The sequence below is a fragment of the Pomacea canaliculata genome, linkage group LG12 (genome assembly GCF_003073045.1).
Source record: "Pomacea canaliculata isolate SZHN2017 linkage group LG12, ASM307304v1, whole genome shotgun sequence".
Classification (NCBI taxonomy): Eukaryota; Metazoa; Mollusca; class Gastropoda; order Architaenioglossa; family Ampullariidae; genus Pomacea; species Pomacea canaliculata.
In genome coordinates, this window is record NC_037601.1 from 8,253,755 (window position 1) to 8,275,788 (window position 22,034).

Below are 22,034 nucleotides of genomic sequence, written 5' to 3' on the forward strand. Positions count from 1 at the left end.
TGCGTCCGTGGTTGGTCTCTTCGTACAGGATAATAGAATTTTAAAAAAATCAGCTATGGTATATATATATATCATGAAAATACATTATATTATATGTAATCACTTTCTTATAGAGACCCACTGCGCCAGCGGGCTAATTCTTTCTTATCGTAAAATGTAATAAATAAACATTACTGCTCCTGTAATTACATTGCTGTCATTTTGTAGGAGTAAATTTAATTATAGACATAAAAGGTTTTAAAAATAAATTCCGCATATATTTCTCATGTAAGTCGTAGTTTACCGACCAGTGGAAAATGTAACTCTTCTATGACTGAACAGAATGGAGAGTGGAGAGAATAAAGAAAATACCTTTTATTTAAATCACTGTTACCCAAAAGAAGTTCCATGAAAGCATCTGTAAATTTTGCAGTGCTACAGATAACTTGTTTTTCATTTGAAGTAGTGTTGAAGTAACAATACTGTGTATTATACATATATTATATATTATTCTCTCACCTGTGGGTCTCGTTTTCCACTTTTTTAACGCATCGTTGCCTTCTCTTGCCGTGGTATATAAATAACCTCAATGGCTGGCACAACCAGCCAACAACAACCAACCAGTCAACCAACTACAGTTCCAGATACAACCTGTAGAAGTTTCTGATAATAATCAGACAAAGGAAGAACCCACCGGTGAGCGCAGCAGAGCGCTGAAGAGGGTGATAAATCATTCCATCATCAGTTAAATCCGTCTCAACCACCTCTGCGGAATAGTGCAGCTCACCCTGATGTTTGAAGGAGCGAGGAAGAAACAAAGAATGAGTAGATTGCCGTGTTAAAGTTTTGACCCTTCACGATCTTCTTTGCTTTTCTTGGTGATTTTCTAGCTCTTCTTTTTATTTCTTATTTTCTTCTTCGATCCATCTTATTCATTCTTCTTGTTTTTCTTTGTATTCTTAATCTTCTTGCTCTTCCCATCTACCGTCCTTTTATTTCATTCTGATCTCCAAATTTCCAAACCATGAAGCATGCACTTCTCCACCAGAACGTCCACGTGACCTTTAACCCTGACAATTTAACTGCTTTATTTTCATGGTTCCCTCGTCAATTTTGACTTATCGTTGACATCACTGGGTCAGTCCTTCCACGGAAAATAAAATCCACACCTAAAAACCTTGGTGTAGAAACTGAAACTATTTATTGCAATAAAGCGAAAGAACTGGAGAGTTAGACCCTCGGTGAGAAGGAACTGGCCGAGGGAGGTCGAACGGGAGGAAGCAGCGCAGGAGGTTGGAGGGTCAGTGGAAACTGATGGCAGGAAATAACTAGACAGTAGGCAAATCGAGTTAGGGATGGACTGAGGACCAGCCAGCGGCTCCCTGTGTCACCCTTTACGACTGCCCTTATGTGGGGCCAAACCCGATTAAGGTCACGTCGCGACCGTCCGTTAAACGGGTAACGGAATTTAGGGACGGACATCTCCTTGGTGCTAACTTCTTTCGTATGAGTGTGGACGTGTAGAGGTGTGTATGTCTGTGTGTGAGAGAGAGTGAGAATATCATAATGAGTGTGGCAGGATGGAGGGTGATTGGCTGTGCGTGCGGTGACGAATGTGCGTGCTCGGGAAACGTCACCAAGGGACCAAACAAGCATCAATAAGCTTCAGAGCAACTGAGTGTTTGTCGTGGGGTTCAAAACTCACGATAGTGCGTGTGTGCATGCGAGAGAGAGAGGGAGGAGAGAGGGAGAACTGAGAGAGGGAGAATTTGTGGTATGATTGAGAGAGAGAATCACGGGGTTAGTCTTGCCATAGTTTTCTCTTGCTGTCGTATTGTCCCTCATGTAATGGGTACCTAGCGACCACCCATATCAAAGCCTGTGTCGGGTGTCTATCCACGAACTGAATTAACTCACTCTGATTACTAGCTTTGCCTGATTTCAGACTGCGCCCCACAAATAATGAATAGGTTTGGTAAGGGATTCATGCGTGTCCCCACCACCTCCCCACTTCCTGTGTGCTCATCATTCTTTTTTGTTCCTCCTTTGTGTTTTATCTCCTTCCATTAACCTTTCTATATGGCTTGTGCCTCTACCTCTCTGTCTCCCTCTGCCACCGGAAGTGGGTTTGTAGTCTGCCAGGCGGCATGCGCAACGATCACGTCCGAGATGACATCATTCTCCTGCGGAGAGCAGGTCCCCCAGACGGCCTGTGTCCACGCTCCTGTAATGAGTCTGTCAACAAAACTGGGAAATTTGTGAGGTCCGCTTGACACATTCTACCACACACCGGAAGTGGCGCCGTCAGGGCCTTGTCATGGCCGCGCGGGTAATGGACCGTCCATCCACTTGCAAACATGGCCAAAGCCCACAAAGTTTATGTGTGGCGAGACAGAGAGAGAGATGGAGGCAGGAAAAAAGAGAACAGAAGGGAAATAATGAGTTTTGTTCAGTGCACACACATACCTGACGACCTACGGTGCCCCCAGAGCTCAAGCAGACACACTCATGAACACTGTGTGTATATTTATATGTCTGTTTTATATTTACATGTTTACCTAGGTGTATATATGTATAGTATATACAGTTATACCTGTTAATATGTTTGACATATTTATCAATGCCTACCTACGAGTATGTTTCTCTACTGATTCAACATGTATGAAATAAGTATAGTTATACTTTTTATGTGGGTATGAAAGTAAATAATCGTAAATAATAATAAAAATTCTTGGCAGGTTCGACGCCAATCACAGCACACACACAAACACACTGATATAAGCATAAACAATAATATTTGAATGTAGTGTCATACATCCATGTATACCTATGTCTATATATGGATGATATGTGTAGAAGTCGGCATGTATGTACATGTTCACACAGACTAGGGTAGACTGGTGGCCGGGTAGATGTTGTTGTCAATATCGATCTGCACACGTCACGCTCCGCTCGGGTCCACCGAACATTGCTTCTCCATTAAGCTTATCGGTGTTTCCACTTATTTCCGCATGCCTTTCCCCCCACAACATAAATAAACTCTAACGATTTCTCTGCCCAGGGCTAAAGTGTTCCCAGGTGCACGACCAAACCTGTTCGGTAGATTAGTTTGCTTAAAAATGCAAAACTTTATAAGATGGATGGATGGAAGCAGGACTAAGCACGATCCACAGACTGAGAGAAACAGAAAGTGAGAGACAGGGAAAGGGAAGGAAGAAGGAGAGAAAGACATGAAAGATGAAAGGAAGTAAGAAAAATATTTTAATAAAGATAAAAAGGTGCTTGTAGTTTGCCCAAATGATTGAAACACAGAGAAACCAAAGAAACTGAAGACTACCCACAAAGTGGTTAGAGCCAGGGATAGCAAGCTCGCCTGTCTTTAAAGCACTAGTAATGTTGTCCATTAGCAAATTGCGTTTTTAAATTTATGAACAAGGCCTGCTTCCTAAGAGTTCAGCACATTCAACATTGAAAAAAAAAGTAAGAAAGAAAAAAAATGCCGACCACCTTGTTGGAGGGAAGCACTGTTGCAGAGCTGCTCGCATGCGGTTCGAGGCTCGCTAAGGGTGAAGACTGCAAGGTTCAAAGGTTCCCATGCCGTAAATGGAACAGAACTGCCTTTGCTCAGGTTTGCGAAATCCATGTTTTGTAATACATCAAATACATTTATGTTTTTATAAATCTGTTTGCATTTGAAATATGATAAAAAGGCTTTTAAATACTGAAAACGCACACGCACGCACACACACACGCATATAATTTATATATATATGAATGGGCTTCTGTACATTCTTAATACGAGGTCTCTGAAACTCTCCAGCCAAAGACCTTCATGTTTATGATGGACCATTCTGGTTAAATAATTGATGCCAGACCAGGGCCGACGACGCGAAGAGAGCAGGGATGCGGGCAGAGATATAAAGCACTTAACTCACACATACTGTGGGCTCAGAAGTCACCTGACCAGAAAGATGGAGAAAGTATGGAAGGGACTTAACTGGAAGGTAAATAAGACCACCGTGGTGTCTGCCCCATGCCGTAGACGGATTGGTTTCATGGCTGCCATGACTAAGCCCGGTATCAGCTCGCCGGCCCCACTGCTGCATCCCAGAGATTACACCTTGATGGTGAGTGTTCTTGACTTCACGGCCAGAAGATTTACTCGGAATGAACGCTGCTCAATGAGCTTTGTGTCTCCCTTTGCTTCCAGTGATCTCATTAGGCAGGGGTGGCATCGAGGAATCGAACGGCGACGACAGTTATCGTGATGACGAGGGTCCAAACTTGAGAGCCATTATCGAGAAATTACCGATGTGTAGATTTTTGCCCCCTCGTCGGTTTTATTGTTCATGACCCGGCCATCTTGGTGTATGAAACCTAAACTCACTGTCGTAATTCAATAAAGAATATATTTATGGGGCTTGTGACCTGCCAAGGGAGGGCGCTGAATGGAGTTGTATCAGCCGAGTCCTGCGCACATTCTGACCTGATACCGGAAGCTGTCCTAATGCCAGGAGGATGCAGAGGAGAGCATCAGCTTGGAAAAATAAGAAGCTTTGGTTGCAAACGTGATGCACACGTCAGTGAAGTGCCAGAGATACTTGCTGGTGGAAAGGAAAAAAATGGAGTCCCCACCTTCTGCTCTTTTCTGAGACTTCGGTGGAGTAGCTCCCAGAAAGGAATAATCATCAATGTATTTATTGCTACAATCATCACATACTGCTTCTTCTTCTTTTCCTTTTCTTCCTAATAATCATAAGATCAAAGGCAGTCACCACTTTTCAGATATTTAATGGAGCCATGGCTAGATATTATCATGATTATAGCTTGACCAGTTGACTGTCTGGACCGTCGTCTTTAAGTCGGTGTGACACAAGGCAGCCATATTGACCACACCATTGTTGTTGTGGCGCTGACCTCAGTTTGTTGTGAGTAAACTCTAGAAAATTCAATGACAGCACGAAATCAATAAAATTCATCATCAGGAACCAGACCTCTGAAGTTTTGATCATAGTTCTGTATCAGTAATAACATTAGCAATAACATTATTAGTAATAAAATTAGTAGTAACAGCCATAGCAGCATCGGTATCTTTACATCAAATTTCACAAAAAACGAAAGGGAAGGAGTGGTTGGAAAGGAGAGATACTTTACACGTGTTTAGTAAACCTCATCAACACCATCACTTGAAATAACGGAAACAAGCACTTCACCGACTCTCAGTCTGTACGAGGGTAAAAGAAAGGGAGAGAATTTCTTTCCTCTGTACCCCCCACAAAAATCCTCCACCCTTCATTATATCCTGCACGCAATTATGTGGTGTGATTGGGAGGCTGCGATTACAATGTTAAATGATATGTTTCACTGATCACAACTCTCCAAGCGAGGGCTGGTAGTGGCGCTACATCATTATTTCTAGATGGCGCTACGAAACAAGTTTTTTTTTCTTGGCCCCGACATAACATCAAGGCGAGCGTGGTACAAGCCGAAACAATTTCAGCGAGATCGAACATCGACATGTTGCGGTCTTCTTTTTTTTATGTCTGGAGTTTCTTCCCTATTTCTTCTCCTCCGTGTTTCCTTTTCACCGTTCCTCCGGTCTGTGTCGTGCTGGAGCTCTCCTACACGCTTGAGGGGCAAAATGGACGCACGCCATCCCGCAGTCTCAACGACCTAGGTGTGAAGACAAATAATGGTGGAATGGGAGGAGGGTGTAATGGTGGGGAGTGTAAGCAGACTATCGATAATCTTTGTTTTACAAGCAGAGTAGGACGAGCTGGGTGATTGTCTTCTGGAGAACTGAGGTTTGTCGAATTATTTGAAGGAGCGAAGAAGTGGCACTGGTACAAGGATGACATGGCTATAGTACATGGCAGTAGTAGGGTATGACATGGCAGAAATACAACATAATCTGTCAGAAATTAAGCGTGACATGACAGTGATACAGCATCACATGACCTCTGTCTCCATCCTCCTTGTCTCTTTGAAGTACATCGAGCTCGCCTCCGTGTGGGGAAATGTGCTCCTCAATTTTCTCTAATAACAAAATTTGATTTTTTTAAGATATCACATTTTTTGTATTATTATTTTATACAGACTAACATTTACAGGTATATAAATTTCGATGTAAGCGTTTATCACGAGAATATTGTCTGTGCTTTGTTTACCAATAATGAACAGTTGTTTTTTTCTTCTTAAATGGTGGCGCCAGCTAGTCATGTCCTCCAGAGGCAACAAAGACCAACAATTTCTCAGGAATGTCTGGTGCTAGCAACTGTTTTTTTTCAGCACAAATTCAGTTATAATTATGAATTATTATAAAATTATGAATGTTGTTTGCTATATCTTTGAATTCAAAGAAACTTTTGTACGATTTTTACTGCTTGTTTGGTATTTGAAAACTCATTATTATTCTTGATGTTATTGTTTTTATCATTACTGTGATTGTTTATTATTATTTCAGAATCTCGCCGAGGGGGAAAAAGCAAGATGGCGAATGCGGGTACCTGGACACAGTGGTGATGACATTCAAGCGTCTCAATTTTTGGAAGTCTGTCAAGTGCGAGTTCATGATGACTCTCTTCTACGTGCTCTTCGGCTGCGGCGCCACGTCGTCGGTGCTGGTGAGCCAGAACACCAAGGACCTGGACGTGGCGCTGATGTCGCAGTACGCAGCGGCTCTCAACGCAGCCCTGGCCTTCGGACTGACGGCGGCCATCATGCTGCACTGCTCCCTGCGCCTGGAGGGTCCCGTGCACCTCAACCCCGCCGTCACCGTCGCCCTGCTGTGCACCCGGCGTGTCAACGTCGTCACAGCCTTGTTCCACATCATGGCGCAGTGTCTAGGTAGGCCACCCGACAGCAACTCAGAATGGTTGCAGTACAAGCAACAGTGGTCATCTCAGTGTTTCTGTCTGATGGTCAACCAACAGCTCAACGCTAGTGACCATTTCCATCCTCATCCTCATCATCATCGCAACCACCACCACCACCACCACCACCACCACCACCACCACCACCGTCGTCGCCATCGACATCCAGACAAGAAACATCTAACTTATATTTATCCAATACCTCAGCCTTAAGAAACAAGCACACATAACTCATTTGTTCCAGTCTGTAATGTCGCTTTAGTTATGACTCCAAGATTAAAGAAGAGAGAACAAAAACAAGTTTCCATTTTTTTTCTTTCACACAGAAAAAGCTGTGAACATGCTCTCCAAGTTTAGCCTCGATTCTTACGTGTCTTTCATGCCTCTTACAGACTTTTATTATATTCGATTATTCTTTTAGAATGCTCCTTATCAGAACACATCAGTGTAAATTTATATTTTTATTTATAGAGTCGATATACATTCTCGAATTAAAGTAAGGTCTTCATAAAGTTTACGATCAAACCCAAACTTATCTCTATGCACATGCAAGTAATGTAATAATATTAAAGGGATGGGGGAGGGGGAGAGAGAGAAAAAGATAATGGACAGACAGGGAAAACTCTTGAATGTTCTAGATTCCTAGATTTACAATTCTGTTTACTTCCTTTCAGTTTTTGTTTTGTGTCTCAGCCTAAGCCCGAAGATTTCTCGCGAAATGAAGGCAGAAGCTTTAAAAACCAAGAAACAAATGATCGGATAATAGTATTTCAAGCACTGACTTTGTTTTTTGAATCTGTTTCTTGCGTGTTCCGGTGCAAGCTAATCAACACGTTCTGCGCAGGCGCACTGGCCGGAAGTGGAGTGCTGTATGGCGTGACGCCAGCACGACTGCACGATCATTTAGGCGTCACCATGGTGATGGGCAACACCGGACGCGGACAAGCCTTTGGCTTCGAATTTGTGTCCACGTTTGTTCTAGTCTTTGCTTACTATTCTTCCTGCGAACCTGGAACCTTGAGGTTCAAACCCCTGCCTATCGGCCTCGCTATTTCGGCTGGGACACTGTTCAGCGTAAGTTATCTTGACTGCTCATTGTGTCCCTTCTTACAATTCTCATATTTTTCATCATATTCCTTATTATTATCATTATTATTATTATATATTTATTATTATTATTATTCGTTTCTCCCTATTTCCCACGCCTTACTCTTACTGTCCCATTGTATTTATATTTCACTATTATTGGAAACATTCCCGAAGACAAGTTCTGTAGGAGAAACAGGCGAAACTGCAAAAGATTCGTTGCTGAACATAAGGAGACCAATAACAACAAAGACATCTGTGATAATATGCAAACCCTAATCACAATCAAATTTGTCCTTTATTTGTGTGTTGTTCTTTTATTATTCCCTTGCATTATTTTTAAATTTGCTCCTCCATCTTATTTCATTTCTTGCCCATCGCCATTCATTGTCTTGCCGTTTTGTAAAGTACACGTAGCTCATACCTCTTCATCGTCCTGTGGAGGACACAGCTGTCTGCCATGTGTATTCAGGACTATTAGTTTGGGGCCTTGAGCTCAATCCGTTACCAGACCCGAAATTCGGAGGACAAACGCATTTACATCAAGATTTTAGAGCTTTGAGTCGTGAGCAGCAAACCTCATGGTGAGCCCAGCTCAGTGTCCAGTGTCTGCGCTTGGTTGATTGGATGATTTAGCAGTAATGTGCTTCTGTTTTAAGGTGATTTCGCATTCAGTTGTTTGTCCATCGGAAACTAATGAAAACTATGACTTCACAAAATAAAATAAGAGTTTAGTGTCGGTGGTTAGTAGTTGGGACGTGGCTCATGAGTCCAATTCCAGGTGTTGACAGGGGACAACACTCTGGCCTTGCGTGCTGTACGTCCATCTGGCTCCACGTGCTTGTCCTGGACATCCAGAGGCACAGATTTATTCAGACTTCACGTGCTGTTGTAAATGTTTTTATCATGGTGTTACGTTTTAGTGGCCATTTTTTCTGCTTTTTCTGGAGTATTTTGGATTATTTTTGTTTCTAGTTCTCTTCCGAAACTCTTTACACTTGTTTGTCTTTTTTTTATTTCCCAGAACTAAAATCTCATTTCATTCTGTAGTCTAACTGGGAGTGAGGCAAGAGATAAACCTCCTGCTCTGGTTACGAGTGTTTCCATCGAAAGTCAAATAAAATATAGCGAACAATCACTTGGGTTAAAAAAAAAACAAACAAACAAAAAAAAACAAAACAACGAGTTGATGTTTGTCCCAAGATTTACGAGAGTTTGATGGCGACATCGCAGTCCCCAGTGGCCCCAGGCCTTAGTGTGGGCAGCGTGGTCTCTGTCTGCGACCATGAAGAGCATAAATCACTGGAGCGTGACGGTTTTTACGACGATCACGTGCAGGAATCAATGGACGTTTGTAGACGTGTCTGTGAGTGGGCATGGCGTGCAGCATCCAGCATTGATGTCTCCAAGGACAGAGACAAAAACAAAACAACACAATGTAGGGCACTGGGGACAACACAGAACTTGAGCATCTTTGCAGTACAAGCTGCTATGTCCTGAAGGGCGAAGCCTCGTTGTCTCACTGCCATCAATAATTAAAATGTCAGAGTGCCAAACTACATTATAGTGCTTTCTCGTGGAATTATCGGACGAGAAGCTGAAATGTACTACTGCTAGCTGCCATTCTTCTTCTTATTATTTTTTTAAATATTATTATTTAATATTATTGTGTTGCTGGAATACAATTCTCTTAATTTTTCAAATACGGAATGGATCTTTGAATAAACTAAATTTCGTGATGAAAAATATTAGAATAACCGATTCTAGACATTAACAAATTAAAGGCTTACTAGGGTAAATTATTATTGTTTAAGCAGTCGAGTTAACCATAAAGAAATGTATATTAGAACCTAAGCCAATGCTTGAACAATATTTTAATAAGCTGCCTCACTTGGGAATTAGTAAAGTTTAAATTTATTTCTGTTAATAGTAATGTTTGCAGGTTTTCTCTACCTGGAAATATCTGCAGACTTGTATCTGAATAACACGAAGAAGTTAATGACTCAGTTTTGGGAAATGACATCTTGTACTCAGTCCAACCCAATAATTTGAACAAAAAATAGTTTTTCTGTTTGATAGACAATTAGTCTGACCATACTGTCGTGATGGTTAATGGACTGCGGGGGAAAAAACTCTTTTTTTGGTCGAGGAAATTTGAATAAACTAGTGTTTTCCTCTCTGCTAAATAATGATTCTGTTTCTAGGCAGTGATTTAGTTTTGTCAGATTTCAGGGAGCGCTGTATAGGAGACTGCACATACATCAGCAATGCACCTGAAAGCTCTTCAGACTTTGCTTCCTCCCCGACCACGAAGAGGAAATAGCTATTTTGTCAAATTTATGGCTCGGCAGGAAAGAGGTGTTGTAAAGAGAGCAGCTTGTTGCCGGGCAGCCGTAAAAATAACAAAAATAACACAGGGAGAGGAAAGGGAGGGAATTTACCGCCGCAGTTCTTCGCAGGCTCTCAAGGCTTCACATTTGTTCATTATCATTAAATTATGATCTTTTTTTCTCTCTCTCCTTTTCTCTCTTGTCTTCTCTTGATACTCGTTCTTACCTCTTTCCAACGCCGTTTTGTGTTTTTGTCTTCGTTAATGATTTTACACTTTCTTGTTTGTCTCCAGTCCTCTGTTTACTTGTCTAGTCTTTGAGACACGAGGTATAAGGGATGGTTCGCTCACGCATTCACTAGGTTTTATGTGAAGAGTAATTTGGCAGTGTGTTAGCTGGTCTCTAAACTGTTTTATGTTCATGTTCGTGTGGTTGCAGTGGCAGTACACAGGGGCCAGCATGAATCCCGCTCGCTCCTTGGGGCCTGCTGTCGTGTGCAATGAATGGCGAGATCACTGGGTGAGTCCTGGTCACAAAAATGCCAAGTTTGGCTGAGGGATATAGCTTCAGCTTCAGACAGTAACTCAAATGTGAAAGCTCATTATGTGTGTAATTAATATCTCACAGCATGGATAAATGTAAGTATTCTCGAAGGATGGATACTATGGACACAGGTTTCACTTTATTGTTAACCAAAGCTTTCATAGAAAGAGTAACAACTATTCTGTCATTTTCTGCAGGTGTACTGGATAGGACCGATTCTGGGTGGCATGCTGGGTGGCATCACTTACGAATACAGTCACTGGTCTGGGCCTGACACCCCGGGGTCCAGCGCCCGTCGCTTCAGCTGCCCCGGGGCTACCGGCATGGGACTGGAACACAGCGGCAGCAAAGACAGCGTGGAGGACACGCCCACCGAGCTGACCTACACAGTCAACATGGCCGACGACCCGGAAGTTTAAATCACGTCGAGGCCCTGCTGAGAATACTGTGTACGGTGCACATGTGTGGGAGGTTGCAGGGGATCAGAGGGCAAACGATCCATGACAAAGGTGATGTCCTGCCAAAGGTCAACAAGTGTCGCGAGGACCAACTGTTGGAAGTGAGGACACTGGCTTGTCGTGGCTCATGGCACCGGACAGTCACACAACGGACTGCTTCTGATAAATTTTCGTTTCTTGATTTACAGCAGCGTGTTGTATGTTGCGGTCAGAAGAGGGACAGCACAGTATTCAAATATGGAAGTTTCCGAACATCTTTGTGTAAAGAAAAAAATTAATATCTTCAAAGTTTTGTTTCCCAAATTCTCATAGGGCTTATTGGCAAACTTATATTTATCTATTTACACGATACAGGTTGTGACAAACTTTGTGTGATAGGTTCTAGTGGAAAATGTATTCAGGGCATCTTAACACAGACCTTGCAGGGAGTAGTTAAACCTTGTTTACTATTATTACGCAATTCTATTTATCAGTTTTGTATACTTGGAGCATGTCTGACAAAAAATATTTAGAATAAATAACTGCCGATGTTTCTAGCATAAAATATGTAAAAAAATGTATCTGATCAAAAAGTTGTAAGAGAGCAGTTGTAGACTAATATTAGATAATATTAGTTTAACCCTGTTTGTAGAGTAAGTATTGTTCAAACTAAAATCAAATTGTCTAGAGCACACCATGTACATAATAGACTCGGGTATCTCTTTCCACAACCGGATGGCTCCATGTCGTAATGTAGATGAAGGTAAAGTAAATATTTTTTAAACATTTTGAATGACTGTCGACAATTTAAAAAGCTATATATTCTGTTTTTAAACTTTCATCCCAGTGACCAAACAATTTAAAAGCTCTAGCAAAAATTGTGATAATTTTTCTGTAGCTTTTTTTAACAATACAAACAGTAAACATTTTTTTGATCAACGCTTTAAGTACCGGTAAGGTGAAAAGGGACATTCCAGATGAAATAAATTTTGTAAATATCTTTTGAAATGTAAATGATTGGTTTCTATTTGTGCTGGAAACAGAGTCAAAAGTATACTCATAATTTTATGACCGAATGTGTGTGTGTTTTATTTTAATGCTGTACAAGGAGCTGTATGTATGGAAGTATGTTATTTATGTTAAGTATTATGTGACGTGTGTTCTCATGTGGTTGTTTGCGTGTATGCGACTATCTACTTGTGGATGTACGTATAGGAATGTTTGTACAAGCTCGTGTGTGTGTGTGTGTGCGTTTGTATGTGTGTGCAAGCACGCATGGACGTGTGGGAAAAGGAATATAAGTCTTCACTCATCTGCGAATGCTTTTGGGAACACTCAGCACATACCCGACGCACGAGTGCAGGTACTTCCATCCCCACCACCCACCACCCACTCAACCCGCGAGAACAAGAACTAACAAGGCAAGAGAAAGAAAAAGTGTTCACAAGTTTAATCTCAGCGAAAGAGGAGCTAAGCCAGAAGGACACCGCTAGTCCCACACCACTCCGCCAGGCTCGGACCGCAGACGAACCCTCTCAGCCAGGAAATAACCAGCTATCCCAACATGCCTCTGGCTAAACGCGAATACGCACAACGATCAGGGCCCGGCTGCATGGCCGCACTAGCTGGATGCTAAGACCTTAGCAGGCAGCTAACGACAATCTTTCACAAACATTTAGCTGCTTGGCTAGCATAGCACCCAGCTAGCGCCACTGTGCATCCTGTCCCACAATGCCCTCGACTGCAAGCCACAGACAATTTTGCTGTGAAGACGTGCCCTGCATGAGGTCGGCGTGGTGCCGTTCCATTTCCATGGCGGTCAGATGCCGTAATGCAATCACGGCCTTTCCGTCCACTTCATGACAAGATGGCGCGTGATGGCATTAACCCTCTCAGGCGGAAGTGCGTGGCGGTTTAGCGGCCGAGACAAAGTGGGTGCGCGTGCCCAAGCCTCGTTTTCGGCAACTGACGATTTTCTGTGAACTACGGCGATGACACTGCTAATGTTGTCAAACTAGTAAAATATCTTCCGGGAGATGACATTGCTAATGCTATCATGCTGAAGACTTTCTTGCCTTGGGAAAGGACCATCAGCACAAAGCGCCCCCTAACAAGTTACAGAAATAAGAAATGTAATCGAGCGACTTTAAATATTTTCTTTGTAGAAAAATATGCATTGTACGTGACTGATAAAGGTAGGAATCTGGTAATAAGAACAGGTCCTGGGAGATGAAGGCGTGAAAATTAGTACAATCAGAAATTAGCACTAACATTTAAAGAGAAGGAACACCAAGTGAAGAAGAATTGTGAAAGGTTGATTAATGGGATGGTAGCTGTTTAATACGGTGTCAGCAGCAAAAGCAATATCACAGCAAGAAGATGAAGGAACGGAAGAAAAACATTTTGACGATGATGATGATGATGAGAACCATTTTCCTTGGTGTGCTGACGAAGACTACATGTGTCTGCATGTGTGACAGTATTAGTGTTGTGTCACATTGCAAACATCTTCTGTATACGTCCCTGGCATTGATTTTGAAAGGAATTTTACTCGCCAGCTTTTTAAACACAGTGTTCAGGACCTCTCTGGTTTCGTCATTTCTTTTCCGGCATCTTCATCCAGTTTCTGATGGCAGCCACTTGCAAGCCTCAAGTTCCGGCGAGAAAACATCCTGGTCACTGCTCCTCAGTGGTATGCTCCAGAATTATTGCACTGTTGTTGTTGTGGCTGCTATGGGATACATAAACAATCTGAAGCATCTCTGCCAACGATCTCTACCTGTCTCACCACTGTGCAGGTGATGTCCAGGTGTAGACAAAGTTGTGGGACACACCTACACACTGCGTTCTGACTTTCGTCTTCTCTGCACGTGCTACCGTACGTTGTCGAGGTCGTCGCTGAGACCCCGGCGACAGGCTGACTGCGACAGGGAATCTGCGCAAGGGAGGCTAATCCAGACAAATGGGAAGATAATTTTCTCCTCCTTCTTCCTGTCGCCCGCAAAGCCTTCTGGGAGAGACAATTTGCGCCTGGAAGATTGCCATTCATAGTTATTTTTTTGCCGAGGCGCAGAAAGAGTTGGTGGAGGTTCGACTGTGAGCAGAATAAAACAAGTGATTGAGCTGGCGTTAAAAAAAAAAAATGGAACTACAGACAAAATTAGTCTTGTTCCTTTTTGTGCTTGCCGACTGATCTGGAAAGTCTCACTCACCTTACAGAAAACGGAGAAGGAGAAAATATTCATAGCTTTTATTGTGGTAGGGTTGATGAATAATTTTTGTGTTTATTCTTGTATTTGTTGGCTTACACTGTGTTAGTGTTGTATGGTGTGAGTTGTACTTGCTAAAATATATATATAGATAGTTGATTTTTCATTCTCAGTACTGAGAGATACCTTTGCACTCAACATCTACCCTATTTTTTTGTTTGATGCACGATGTGATATTGAAAGAAATTTTGGAAGAAAATGAGAGGATGAGGCAAAGAAAATATAAAGGAGAAACACAACAGTTATTTCAAAGACCATTAATTTCAACGTGGCTGCACAATTTTAAAGCTAACGTTAGCTACCGTTACAATGCCAGTTAGTCCTAGACAGGACAACTTGAATTTATTTCTTTAAAATAAAAAAATTCTTCATCTGGTTGGCTGCAGATGTAGTGGTTACAATGGAGGTAACGGGATGTAAATCTACTTTCTTCTTGATGGTGGACAATGAACAAAAGCAACCAGAAAAAAAAAATCAGAAAAGTTTTAAAAGCAATAAATATTTTAGTTTCTACATCCATAAAAATGTGTAGGGGAAGGCAGTGGAGTAAATCCAGCTAGAAGGTTTGTCTCAACACCTTTCAGTTTCTTGCACAAGCTGCAGGCAAGGCGTGGTGCTGTTAGTTCGTGTCCTGGGAGTAGGAGACAGGGGTGGGGGCAAAGATGGACGCCGCAGAAACCCCCGGTGTCTCATGACGTATACGTAAGATCGATGTGAGGACTTGGGGGAGAGCAACTGCCTCGACGGTCTATGTCCCCTAGCTTCCCTTTTCTTACTTCGAATCATTTATTTCTTTTTTTCTCCATCCATTTTGTCAAAGATTCCCAAACGAAAAGTGTGGTTGTGTAATGAAGGAGGAATATTGGAGAATTTAAAGGAGTAGTACAGCTCATCACACAATCCTACATTCACCAACAAAAATTACCACAGACATGTAAGACCGAGAACACACACACACACAAGTATAACATGTAGACAAAGACTACACGCTCTCAAGCACAAGAGACACATCATCTATCATAAATCTAAATCAGGCTCCATGAACTTCAAGAAGCGAACAACTAAAAAATAATGACACATTTCCGTGATCGATTTGTTAAGCTCGGCTTTCAAAAAAACTTAACAAACTAATAAAAGTTGGAATGGGCCAAGCCGGAAAACGAACTCCCACAGCGAGATTCCAGCTTCTTGCATGCAGTGAGAATCCGGCACAACGTGGAACTGTTGGTTGTTTGCAGGAGATCACTTTGTCTGAGGTTTAACCTGTCTCTGCCCTCAGACTGTCGTCACATCAGTGGCTCCTGATGAGTTTGCTCCCCTGGAAATTGACGAGTGGATTATCTCCCCTTTACATCCTCCCTCGTCTGTCGTCAGACCTACTGTGGCAGGCACGCCATCTAGTTCCCAAAAATAAATCTGATGAAAGTTTTTCAGACGAGAAACATTTCAGACGGATGACTTTATTTCGGGTGAAAAAAAATCCTCTGACAAAAGAAGGCCAAAGAGTGAATTTCATCAACTGTAGGGGTCAGACATCCCCAATTCTGCAGTCACATTATTTCCCCTCCCCACCATCAAACATACATAGATGCAGAAAAAAAATTTCATGTCCTTACTTACCTCTTTCGTGTATTTCTGGGCTGGTTCAATATTTTGTGATTTTGTGGAGACATCTTTTGCAGATGGCCATATTGTAAACACTCTAGTAAATAAATAATATATATGTACATTGATTTAAACAAATTGTATTTGGATCGCTAGGGACACTTATGAAGAAAGGTGGAGGAATCGGTGTTTGCATCATTTCAGCAGCTAAGGTTACGTAAGGGCAAGCTGTTGGCCCTATAAACAGGCGCCATGTAGAAAAAGAACGGCATGGACGAGACGAGATCTGAACACAAACACAAACTACACAAAATATACCTAAAAAGATGTGAGCGTTCACTTGTCGGTCAACTTGTTTTCTCCTCCCGATGACATGAAGTCTTATGTTTGAGTCTACTGAGGCCTGTGTCTCTGTACAAGTGTCGAAATATTACACTGGCGATCAGTTAAAGCGGTTCAGCTGATTCGAAGATCATCCTCAGGACAAAAGTAATAATAGGAGAATGATGGATCGACAGTCAGTATGAAGAGAAAAAAATACTTGCGAGTAAAATTGCTAGAAAAGTCAGAGTTCAAAGTTCACACTTTTGCAAAATATGACTACTATTAATTATAAGATATATGTTCTCCCTTTACCTAAATTATTAAATTACTCATACCTTGCATATATCTTTAGATGATGATCTAATAAAAATAAAGGTCTAATTAATACATTTCCCCATTTAAGCGGAAACTTCATTGGTTTTATACAAGTAACTCAAAGTGATGTAAATATGCAAATATATATCATTATCTTGGAGAACATTTTTAACGTCTTGGGGGCACAAAATACGGACAGTATAACAGACCAAAACAAATCAGCAAATATGCCAAGAGATATCACCCATAACTACATTATCGAAAAAGCATGACGTAGGCAAGTACAATATCTCAGTCAGGACGGGCTTCGGAAATCGAATCGATGTCGGAAGCCATACGTGTTAATAAGAAAAGAATAGTTCTTATGAAGATGACTTCCTCTTCAGACATATGGCCGCTGTCTGCTGCGAGTAAATCGGGATGCATTTCTGACAATTTTCACTTTTTACTTGGAAATGGACATAAGGACTGTCAGCTGTCGTCATGGAAACTCTAAGGGCTATGGGAAGAGAACTTGGACTACCTGTAAGAGGTAGAAGTACGATGTCAAGACCGCCATCAGAAGTCGGCGATAAGAGGACGCCTGTCTACTCGCCCAGGCTCCAAGCACCGGAGTCAGGCAGATAACATCGGTGATGTTCACAGCATTGGGTATCCGTGTCGTCGGCGTGATTGTCACTCCCTGTCGTGGCTGGAGGACCAAGTGGGGGGAATGAACGACAAGCAGTCGAAGGAGGGAAGAGTCATCGGGATGCCGATACTTTTGGGTTGAGACCTGCTAATCACCTCATTAAAAGCGTACTGGAGACACCGAAACGTCGATAGATTTTGCAGGACAGGGGGCAGCACTGTAGCAGCTGGAAGTACAAACAGGGTGGATGGTGCTGCCACCCCTTTAAGACGAGTCAGACTTTATCTTTTCGTGTTGTATCAATATTTTGCTTGGCACGTCGTTTAGTCTGTTTGTTCAGCGAAGAGCAGGAATGGGAGTTGGGTGCCATTATTATAACTGACTGATGTGAACGTTGTACGTAACGTTCCTCTATGTTAACCTGGGTTGTTACGTCATAACTGTCCCCCATGTACCTTGAACCTACTTTTGATGGTGGTGTAAAGTGCTATATATATTAACTTTTATTATTATTAAAAGTAGGGTACACAGTAGCACGTGCCCCGAGTGACGAGGACGAGAACGTAATCCCGCACTGTGCAAGTTTGACGTCAGCCTTATGACGCAATAGCAGAAATGTGACGTCGTTAGCTTACCTGGAGGAATGCAAACAATGGTTTCCAATGGCGGTCTACCTTTGTCTGCCTGAAGGTACCCCATCTGCGTGGACAAAGTAATGAGGTAAGTGATACCTTGTGATAAGATCAGTTTATTCTTTCTTCATTGTTTTTGACGTTGATTGAAACTGCCACGAAGGAGGAAGACATGTAAGTCTGATGTCAGCGAGAGGACATGTCAAAGTCTATTTTACAGTCTGTTTTAAACCTGTCGGATTTAAGAAGCTTGTCCTCACATCTTTATGTCCACTGAGCTTTCCGTTGTCTCTAAGTCTGTCCATTGACTTTGTCGACCAAAGACAGAGCTAGCTAGCTACAGAAAGTTCTACCAGATTATCATGAAAGGGTTCAAGAAAACGAGGTCAGCAGCCTAGTTCTCAGAAAAGAAAGAAAAAATCAGCCATTGTACATCAGTTTTTTTATTCCCCTCCCTCCTCTCTTTCGCTTGTAAATGAATACCTTACTCACGAATTCGGCCATGAATTATATATCCCTCAGACTGTCCGACTTTTTTCGCACCATGATCGTGTCTTACATACAGAGTAGGTGCTTTAGAGATTCATGCACATCTTGCACGAGACGTACTGTCGTCAGGCTGCCTCCATTGGCAACGAAAGTATTCCAGTCTGAACAATTTTTTTTTTGGGTGAGCTAGACCGCTCATCACTTTATATGCCTGAACGTGTTCTAGACTGTTGAATTATGTAATAATATGTCCTAATAAGCTTACATGGTACGCATACATAAATACAAAATAAAGATGTATATATATAGAATACATCACATGTATGCATATGTACAGAGGTTAGAGCAGGAGGTGAGTGTACAGGAATGGAGGATATCTAACATGGGACTAGACTGACTGACCTGTCCAGATTCTGTGTAACCATGGAAATGCAGGTTGTCTGTGACGTGCAGCAGCCTCAAGTCGGTCGATCACATGTTCAGACCTTGTCAGCAAGTACCAGGGGTCAAAGGTCTCACAGCGTGGCGGTCTCACTGCATGTTCACTAAGTGTAATTTTATTCCCTGTTGTTCAGGCAAGCAGCTCAGTGTTGTGCCAGTACCTTTGGCTCAGGCAGGAGTAGCATCTTCACTGCTGTAGTACCGTCAGGATACCGTCCAATCCTGCAGGTAAGTGGCTGCTGGCAACGTCGCCATGTTTTTCCACGAGGTAAGCACACGATGGTGTAAGAAAAAAAAAGAGATTGACTGGTTGTTTTTATCAGTCATCGGCATGACTCAAACTATTCATTCATTGATTGATACTTGTTCATAATTAAAACAAGGTTTACTGGACAGATGCTATTTATCTTTAAAGGTCTGTTCGAGTGTACATGAGTTTGTATATGTGTGCGTACTTGCGTGCGTGAGTGTATGTGTGTGTCAAAGAGAGAGAGAGTGTGTGTAAATGCAAGTTAATCCATGTGCGACTCATAACACCCACGGCTGATATTTTTATTCCACAGTTTGTGTGAAAGGCCACTGTCTGCAAGAGTGACCAGCAACTTATTTACTCTACTCTGAGGTTTAAGCGCTTAGAGAGCTGCCGAGAGATCGAGAATTCGAACTGACATTAATGGAATTACACTTGCCCGGTACCTTGAATGCAAGTATACACAAATATTTTTATGCGATCGGGTACTGAATATTACACTCTCTCTCTCTCTCTCAGTTTTCCACCATCAGAGACAGAGACAGAGACAGGGATCACACACACCCACACACAGTTTCCAGCCATCAGAGACAGAGACAGGGGATCACACACACCCACACACAGTTTCCCACCATCAGAGACAGAGACAGAGACAGGGGATCACACACACCCACACACAGTTTCCAGCCATCAGAGACATGGACAGGGGTCAAGGGTCGTGTCCGTGGGACTTCACTCACGACAGTTCAAATCAAGTCTACCTGACAACCGTGACTGTGTAACGAGGCCTAATCTGTAGACACATATATCACACAACACACCTTAATATTAATATTTCTGTTTTTCTGTGTTCATTTCTGTTTTCAGTGGAGGACCTTGATTTTAATCATCATTCTGATTATAATTTTGATCTTCTTCATCAATGGTGTCCTTCTTTTTCTCAGGTAACTGGATTTCGTTTACATTCATTATTTTTCTTGTAAATTAAGGCAATTTGATCTCTTATGACTTTAACTCTTCTTCTTATGATATTACCTTATCTGATGGCCTCTATTCTTCGATGAAGTAGTTTGATGTTGCCTATGTTCTGCGCTTTTCAAGCAGGACAAGAGAAAATATGTGTTTATATTGTGTGTGTAGTGTGTGTAGTGTGTGTGTATTGTGTGTGTGGTGTGTGTAGTGTGTGTAGTGTGTGTGTGTAGTGTGTCATATATGCGTGTGTGTGTGTGAGAGCGAGTGTGTGTTTGAGTGAGAGAGAGAGTTGTGCTGACATTCATGTTTACATACCTGACATTTTCATACACGACTGAAGTGGAGAAATAGTTTTCTTCTCTATACACTATACTTTGAGCTTTTTACGATTACCAAAGTTATGTAGAATATCAAAATGGTCTTTCAGAAAGAGGGATTTAATAAATAGAAAATAAAACTGATCATCCATATCAGTCACCTGTAGTTGCGAGTTGTCTTTGGAGCTTGTTGAAAATCGCTTTGGTTTTCTCGGGAGGACGTTTGTGTTGGAGTTTCTCTCATGCCGATGTGGTTTTGTTTCTCTCAACAGCTATCTGGATGATAAAAGGGAATGGGATCTTATCCGCAGGTCTCAAGCCAAGCGGCAAGCCGAGAGGGCCCTGCCTCCACCTTATTTGTTAAGAGCGCCGAGAGAACATCTGAACTCACTGGTTCTGCCTACTGCTAATCCGAACCTAACAGATTCATCATTAGCAGGTTATCGCTGGAAGAAAAAATGGGCGATACAGAGGGCCAGGAGAAAAGCCAGGAGTAAGGCCAGGCATCAGCTGCGAAAAAAGAGGAGGTTGAAGAGGAAGGAGGAGAATTGGAAGAAAATGTCGTTCAGCCAAAAGGTCCTGGAGACAGTCGTACCAAAGTGGTTGAAATCCCCAGGGACACCCTGAGAGGTGTGTCCTCAGCACCAGTCCAAACAAAATGACAGGAAGGTAGAAGAGCAGGTCAAGACTTGGCCTGCGACTACCCAGACGGAAATGATGACTGCTTAGACTACTGTGAAAATGAGATTTTTACTAATGGTGAACAAAACAAAAACGCTAGAGGTGGTACTAGCTACATCCTAAATCAAAATCAACTCCAAGACCTTCACAAGAAGCGAAAGACTTTTTCTGAAGAGCTTGTCCACGAAGCGAGACTGAACAGGAAGATTTTATATATATATTAGCTTCTTTTTTTTTTTTTTGAAATTCGAGTATACTTGACCGAAAACATTTTTTATAAATCAACACAGTTTTTATAAAAATTGTTGGCTTGTACTTTTGCCTTCGTTTGTGGAATAATAATAATAATAATAATAATAATAATAATAATAATAATAATAATAATAATAATAATAATAATAATATCATCGCCATCATCGTCATCATCTCTGTGTTCCTTTCATCCTTTTTTCTTTTTTTTTTGTCCAATTTACTCTAAAGTTTAAAAGAATGATGATAGACGTACTGCCGCACTAGAACGTCGCGTACGATTGCCACAAAAGTACCGGCAGTTTTCGATCATCTCCGAAGAAAAACTCTTTTTCAAAATGCATTAGCAGCTAGAGAACCTTTGCCTTGCGTGCCTTTTAGTAAAGGACTGGCATCTCAGAATGACCTGCTGCTACTCAGTATATATATATAGGAGGGAGGGGACAGTTTTTATGACCAACCGGTAACTAAGGCTACATCAGCCAACTGCGTAAATTGATGCCTCCCTCAGAGAAAGAACAGCGGCCCCGAGACAAGATCTGAATCCAGGATGTCCAGTCTTCACTGGTGATCGGACTAACTGTGGGGAAAGCCACATCTTACTGTTGTTGT

General features: G+C 42.0%; 1 protein-coding gene and 1 long non-coding RNA gene across 2 annotated transcripts in view; both read left to right on the forward strand.

The window, feature by feature from the left end:
• The window catches only part of LOC112577061 (aquaporin-4-like), a 33,362-nt gene extending 21,039 nt beyond the window's left edge, over nucleotides 1-12,323 (forward strand). Inside the window, exons 3-6 of the mRNA XM_025259971.1 lie at nucleotides 6,443-6,825; nucleotides 7,696-7,925; nucleotides 10,706-10,786; nucleotides 11,008-12,323. Coding sequence (XP_025115756.1) covers nucleotides 6,501-6,825; nucleotides 7,696-7,925; nucleotides 10,706-10,786; nucleotides 11,008-11,229 — 858 coding nt within the window. The 5' untranslated portion in view covers nucleotides 6,443-6,500 and the 3' untranslated portion in view covers nucleotides 11,230-12,323. The remainder of the gene's footprint in view (nucleotides 1-6,442; nucleotides 6,826-7,695; nucleotides 7,926-10,705; nucleotides 10,787-11,007) is intronic.
• Nucleotides 12,324-17,998: 5,675 nt separating this feature from the next.
• Nucleotides 17,999-19,656, forward strand: LOC112577072. The gene is made up of 3 exons (XR_003101999.1): nucleotides 17,999-18,111; nucleotides 19,088-19,181; nucleotides 19,517-19,656. It is a non-coding gene; the product is annotated as an uncharacterized LOC112577072 (long non-coding RNA).
• The last annotated feature ends 2,378 nt before the right edge of the window (nucleotides 19,657-22,034 follow it).